Source organism: Hylobates moloch, unplaced genomic scaffold (genome assembly GCF_009828535.3).
Source record: "Hylobates moloch isolate HMO894 unplaced genomic scaffold, HMol_V3 SCAFFOLD_9, whole genome shotgun sequence".
NCBI lineage: Eukaryota > Metazoa > Chordata > Mammalia > Primates > Hylobatidae > Hylobates > Hylobates moloch.
In genome coordinates this window covers 124,939,375-124,946,515 of record NW_026652284.1, presented here as the reverse complement: position 1 = coordinate 124,946,515, position 7,141 = coordinate 124,939,375, and the positions used below count along the sequence as shown (strand labels likewise).

Here is a 7,141-nt window from a genome sequence, read left to right as displayed (position 1 = left end):
AAAAAAAAAAAAAAAAAAAAAAAAAAAAAAAGAAGTCTTCCCATCCATGAACAGCGAGTGTATTTCCATTTATATGTTCTTTAACTTCTTTCAGTGGTCTTTTGTAGTTTTTCAGTTTATGAGGCTTTTGCCTCTTGATTAGATTTATTCCTGAATGTTTTATTCATTTTAATGCTTTTTTTTTTTTTTTTTTGAGACAGAGTCTTTCTCTGTCCCCCAGGCTGGAGTGCAGTGGCGCGATCTCGGCTCACTGCAACCTCCACCTCCTGGGTTCACGCCATTCTCCTGCCTCAGCCTCCCAAGTAGCTGGGAATACAGGCGCCCGCCAACACGCCCAGCTAATTTTTTGTGTTTTTAGTAGAGACGGGGTTTCACCGTGTTAGCCAGGATGGTCTCGATCTCCTGACCTCGTGATCCGCCCGCCTCAGCCTCCCAAAGTGCTGGGATTACAGGCTTGAGCCACCGCGCCCGGCTCATTTTAATGCTCTTGTGAATGGAATTGTTTCCCTTAATTTCTTTCTTTCTTTCTTTCTCTTTTTTTGGATGCAGAGTCTCTCTCTGTCACCCAGGCTGGACTGTAGTGGTGTGATCTCGGCTCACTGCAACTTCCTCCTCCCGGGTTCAAGTGATTCTCCTACCTCAGCCTCCTGGGTAGCTGGGATTACAGGCCTGCGCCACCATGCCCAGCTAATTTTTGGGGGGGTTTTTTTGGTACTTTTAGCAGAGACGGGTTTCACATGTTGGCCAGGCTGGTCTTGAACTCCTGACCTCGAGTGATCTGCCCACCTTGGCCTCTCAAAGTGCTAGGATTAAAGGCATGAGCCACCGCACCTGGCCTTTTTTTTTTTTTTTTTGAGACAGAGTCTCTCCCTGTCACCCAGGCTGGAGTACAGTGGTGTGATCTCAGCTCACTGCAACCTCCGCCTACCGGGTTCAAACAATTCTCCTGTCTCAGCTTCATGAGTAAATGGGACTTCGAACACCTGCCACCACACCCGGCTAATTTTTGTATTTTTAGTAGAGGCAGGGTTTTGCCATGTTGGCCAGGCTGGTCTCGAACTCCTGACCTCGAGTGATGCACCCGCCTTGGCCTCCCAAAGTGCTGGGATTATAGGTGTGAGCCACCGCGCCCAGCCTGGCTCTGTTTTTTTGGTTTTTTTTTTTGTTTTTTTGAGACGGAGTCTCGCTGTGTCGCCCAGGCTGGAGTGCAGTGGCGCAATCTCGGCTCACTGCAAGCTCCGCCTCCCGGGTTCACGCCATTCTCCTGCCTCAGCCTCTCTGAGTAGCTGGGACTACAGGCGCCCGCCACCACGCCCGGCTAATTTTTTGTCTTTTTAGTAGAGACGGGGTTTCACCGTGGTCTCGATCTCCTGACCTCGTGATCCGCCCGCCTCAGCCTCCCAAAGTGCTGGGATTACAAGCGTGAGCCACCACGCCCGGCCAGTTTTTTGTATTTTTAGTAGAGATGGGGTTTCACCGTGTTAGCCAGGATGGTCTTGATCTCCTGACTTTGTGATCCGCCCACCTCGGCCTCCCAAAGTGCTGGGATTACAGGCGTGAGCCACCGCGCGCAGCTGCCTGGCTCTGTTTTTTCAAGTTATGTCTCCTCCTAATGTATCCCACTAATGCCTTCTCCAGAGCTGGCTTCCCTCTTCTCACCTGGGAAGGAGCATCTCTGTGTCTGTATTTTCAGTCTCTGGAACATCTGGCAGCCATGGCTCTTCTTCTCTCTCCAGCTAGAAGATCAGGTCAGGTTTGAGGCCTGGAAATTCTGCTGGCGGAGAAGGAAACACAACACGTCCATTTCTGCTGAGAACCAAAGCCTATGGTCTGCAGAGAGCAGGCAGAGAGATTCAGCTGGACCAGGTAGGAAGGCCCAGGATGGTGGAATAGGTAGGGGCTCTAAAGATAAAACTATGTCCAGGGTGGGGAGGGATGGGGGTGAGTCACGGCTGAGGTAGAAAGAAGGGGAAAGGGAGAAAAGAGTGCAAGGTGATTAAAAGGTTCAGACTCTGGCTGAGTGCAGTGGCTCATGCCTGTAAGGTTCAGACTCTGGCTGGGTGCAACGCTCATGCCTGTAAGGTTCAGACTGGCTGGGTGCAGTGGCTCATGCCTGTAAGGTTCAGACTCTGGCTGGGTGCAATGCTCATGCCTGTAAGGTTCAGACTCTGGCTGGGTGCAGTGGCTCATGCCTGTAAGGTTCAGACTGGCTGGGTGCAACGCTCATGCCTGTAATGTTCAGACTCTGGCTGAGTGCAGTGGCTCATGCCTGTAAGGTTCAGACTCTGGCTGGGTGCAACGCTCATGCCTGTAAGGTTCAGACTGGCTGGGTGCAGTGGCTCATGCCTGTAAGGTTCAGACTCTGGCTGGGTGCAATGCTCATGCCTGTAAGGTTCAGACTCTGGCTGGGTGCAGTGGCTCATGCCTGTAAGGTTCAGACTCTGGCTGGGTGCAACGCTCATGCCTGTAACGTTCAGACTGGCTGGGTGCAGTGGCTCATGCCTGTAACGTTCAGACTCTGGCTGGGTGCAATGCTCATGCCTGTAAGGTTCAGACTCTGGCTGGGTGCAGTGGCTCATGCCTGTAACGTTCAGACTCTGGCTGGGTGCAGTGGCTTATGCCTGTAAGGTTCGGACTCTGGCTGAGTGCAGTGGCTCATGCCTGTAATCCTAGCACTTTGGGAGGCTGAGGCAGGAGGATCACTTCAGCGCAGGATTCGAGACCAGCCTGGGCAACAGAGTGAGACCCTGTCTCTACAAAGAACCCAAAAATTAGCCAGGCGTGGTGGCTCGTGCCTGTAGTACCAGCTACATGGGAAGCAGAGGTGGGAGCGTCACTTGAGCCTGGGAGGTTGAGGCTGCAGTGAGCCATGATTGTGCCACTGTACTCCAGCCTGGACGACAGGGTGAAATCCTGTCTCGAAAAAAAAAAATTCAGGTTTGGCCGGGCGCGATGGCTCACGCTTGTAATCCCAGCACTTTGGGAGGCCGAGGCGGGCGGATCACGAGGTCAGGAGATCGAGACCATGGTGAAACCCCGTCTCTACTAAAAATACAAAAAAATTAGCCGGGCGTGGTGGCAGGCGCCTGTAGTCCCAGCTACTCGGAGAGGCTGAGGCAGGAGAATGGCGTGAACCCGGGGGGCGGAGCTTGCAGTGAGCCGAGATTGCGCCACTGCACTCCAGCCTGGGTGACAGAGCAAGACTCCGTCTCAAAAAAAAAAAAAAAAAAAAAAGAAATTCAGGTTCATCAGGACTATACCAAATCATGCTGGGGAGACAGAAAGTCCTGCCAGGCATGAGTGGAATTCCATGGAGCAACATCTATAGGGAACTTGGAGAGAGGGGCTACCTCAGGCCCAGCCTCTTTCCTCCCTGTGGAGCTCCGGTCTCTCACCTGGAGAAAGGGTCTAGTTTCTAGGTCTAGAAAGGATGTGGAATTGCCATCACTCTCAACAAGTGAAGTACTCAGAGAGCCCGGAGGGGGGCAGGGGAGAGGGCAGAGCCTACCCAGCCAGGTCAAGTTCCACAGTTCTCCAGCCGCCTTTTGGTGAAGAGCTAGATGCATCTGTTCCCTCCTTGTGAAATATGCAGCCACATCGTCAAATGTCACTGACCCCTGAAATAATACGTGGGTGTGGGGAAAAAAGGCACTGCTAGAGATCAATTTAAGACAAGATAAAAATACTTTTATGGAAAAAAATACATGGAATTTACTACCCTCAGAAATGTAACTGGGATCAAGCAGAGTGATAAAAATTACTAGAGGCAAATAAATACAGTTATGGTTTTTTCGGTTTTTTGTTTTTTGGTTTTTTTTTTTTTGAGACGGAGTCTTGCTCTATTGCTAGGCTGGCGTGCAGTGGTACGATCTTGGCTCACTGCAACCCCCGCCTCCCGGGTTCAAGCGACTCCCCTGCCTCAGCCTCCCCAAGTAGCTGGGATTACGGGCACACGCCACCATGCCCGGCTAATTACTTGTATTTTCGTAGAGATGGGGTTTCACCATGTTAGCCAGGATGGTCTCGATCTCCCGACTTCATGATTCACCTGCCTCAGCTTCCCAAAGTGCTGGGATTACAGGCATGAGCCACTGCACCCGGCCACAGTATGGTTTTATTGCTAATCTTCTGTACTCACCTTTTGCTTCTCCAAGCCCCAGCCAGAAGAAACAAATCTGGTGTTCCCTGACTGCACCACCCAAGTCAGGGTGGTTCAGTCCCCCAGCTTCGACAGAAGAACCACATCACTCAGGCCCACAATTCCCCAAACCACAGGAAGAGCAACCAGGTTTTAGGCCCTGGTGATGGGACAGGTGGCCATGAGGCCTCCTGTGTAAACCTGGAACTTGGGAAGAGGCCTTGGAGCAACCCACTATACCCAGAAGCTCCCACCCCAGCTCACGGGTGAAGGGCCAGTGGAACAGGAATGTGTTCTTTCTAGAGGAAGCCTTGGGACTTCCTGCCCTTTCAGTAAAGGCTGTTGTGCATTCTACTGGAATGTCAGGTATCAAACCACTACCGTCACCGCATAGCCCTTGCCCGCCTGCAGTCAGCCTTCTGGTCCGTCTGACGCAGTCGACCTCTGCAGCGTTCACCTTGCTTCCTATCTTGTTTCGCTTCCAACTTTCCATTACAAAAAACTTTCAACATAGAGAATATTAAAAACTACCTCCGACCAGGCGCGGTGGCTCACACCTGTAATCCCAGCGCTTTCGGAGGCTAAGGAGGGTGGATCATGAGGTCAGGAGATCAAGACCAGCCTGGCCAAGATGGTGAAACCCCATCTGTATGAAAGATACAAAACTTAGCTGGGCGTGGTGGCATGCGCCTGTAATCCCAGCTACTTGGGAGGCTGAGGCAGGAGAATCGCTTAAACCTGGGAGGCGGAGGTTGCAGTGAGCCAAGATCGTACCAGTGCACTCCAGCCTGGGTGACAGAGCGAGACTCCATCTCAAAAAAACAAAAAAACAAAACACGCCTTCCACATCCACCTGAATTCAGCAGCTGCTGCGCTGTTGTCCTGTTCTCCGAAATGCCCTCTACATGTTGTATTTCTGGCTGAACCATTTGGAAGTAATTTGCAGTTGGTAACACATCTCCCCAAATGTCGCAGCCCTCTTCTCAAGAATGAGACCATCACTGCACATAACCACGCCTAAGAAAATTAACAGTAATTCTGTAATCTCATTTAATAGCCAGTCCATGTTCAAATTTTCCCAATGTCCTCAAAATGTCCAGTAAAGTATGTTGCCCAGTCTGGTCTGAAACTCCTGGGCTCAGCTCAAGCGATCCTCCTGCCTTGGCCTCCCAAAGTGCTGGAACTACAAATGTGAGCCACTATGCCCAGTCTCCACCTACACAGGAGAAACGGCGCCCTGTCTGCTTGTGGGCTGCCTCTTCCGGCTTTGGAACTACAGACAACGTTATGGCCACGAGCCTCCAATACCCTATTATTTCTCAGGACCAGACCCCTTTCTGAATAGGCCTGTGACAAGCCCCAAATTCCAGTGTCAAGAACTCCAGTAGACGGGGGAGACCCTTCTTCCTGAGCCTGCGAGTTGCGATAGAGGATGAGTGGTCCTTGTCCCTGCAGCTTTGTCCTGGGTGGCCCCTCCCCTGCTCTCATTCAGGCCATTCCAGGTTGTCATTGCTAGGACATCCCTTGAGTGCGTCTCCTCGTGAACCCACACAGGGAACTCTCTGGATGTGTACACGTGGGATTCTGGTTCGCAGGGAAGATACGTATTTTTCTGCTAAAATAGTTCCTCCACTTACCATTTCCGCTGGCTCTGAAGACTCGCACCAGTTCCCCACATCTGCACATTTGTTGCTGTCAGGTGTTTCCTGGCCATGTGGCTTTCAACTCGTCCCTGCTTTTGTCCATTTTTTCTATTGGAATTTTTTTTTTTAGACAGAATCTCACTCTGTAGCTGGAGTGCAGTGGTGTGATCTCAGCTCACTGCAACCTCTGCCTCCCGGGTCCCAGTTCAAGCAATTCTCCTGCCTCAGCCTCCCGAGTAGCTGGGATTACGGGCGCCCACCACCACGTCCAGCTAATTTTTTTGTATTTTTGGTAGAGATGGGGTTTCACCATGTTGGCCAGGCTGGTCTTGAACTCCTGACCTCGTGATCCACCTGCCTCGGCCTCCCAAAGTGCTGGGATTACAGGCGTGAGCCACCGCGCTCGTTCCGGAAAGTTTTTGATTTGTCTTATTTCATTGATTTGGGTGAGGCCTGTATCTATTTGCAAACATTTCCCCACTTGTTGCTTGTTTTCTGGTGTGGTGGCCATGACGGCCACCTGGGCCCAGCCCACACCTCTGGCTCCACTGTTGACTTTTCTCGCTCTCGCTATGTCCCGTCTGCCACCCAAACTGGGGGTTCCTGTTCCTTCTCCTCCTTACCCCCGCAGGAGCCATGCTAACACAGGTCCCTAACATTTCCCATCAGGGGCTTCAACACCCCCATAGAGCAGCCAGAGAATGTAAAAAAAACAACACAGCCCCTGTGAGAACCCCTTAGCGGTGTCCTGTGATCCTGGAATGAAGTGCAGGCTCACAGCGTCCCCCAAAGTTTGGCCCCATCTCTAGTCTCACCTGTGCCTCTTCCTCCCCCGCTTAGCCTCAGGCTTTTCCTGACGTGCCACACTGTCCTGTGACGTGGGGCCTCTGCCACGCAGTTCCATGGCCTAAGCCAGTCTCTACCTGGCTGTGGCCTCAGAATGGCCTCCCTGACCCCATAGATCAGGCTGGCTGATGTCGTGTGCTCCTGGGGCACTCGGCTCCCCTTTTTCTGCCGTGTCTTGTTTAGTATTCGTATCTCTCCAGCCCAGCAGACTGTGCACTCCACGAAGGGGAAGCCCCAGTTCCTGCACACGGCCTGGCGCACAGGTGGTGCCCAATACATACTTGCTGAATGGACAAGGAGGCTCTTTTAAGCCCTAGAGGCATTTGCTGGGTAGAGAAGCTCCAGGCAGAGTAGAAGGCACTCACTGGAAGGATGGACAGCTCACCTGATGTCCAGCCTTTGAGGGCACAGCTGAGTTTCCCAGTTTCTGGGCTGTGGCAATGGGCAGACATCCAAAACAGCAGGGACTAGGGGACAGACGGACCAAGAGAGTCCAGCGGGAACTGTGAGGGAC

General features: G+C 52.1%; 1 protein-coding gene across 3 annotated transcripts in view; it reads left to right on the top strand.

Annotated features, from left to right (window-relative positions):
* Positions 1-7,141, top strand: part of ZNF34 (zinc finger protein 34) — a 32,649-nt gene that overhangs the window by 19,257 nt on the left and 6,251 nt on the right. For 2 of the 3 annotated variants that reach the window (XM_058443836.1, XM_032760865.2), the window contains one exon: positions 550-596. In XM_058443836.1, coding sequence (XP_058299819.1) covers positions 550-589 — 40 coding nt within the window. In that variant the 3' untranslated portion in view covers positions 590-596. Of the gene's footprint in view, positions 1-549; positions 597-1,736; positions 1,867-7,141 lie in introns of those variants that run through there. The other variant, XR_009214804.1, reaches the window with a different exon arrangement.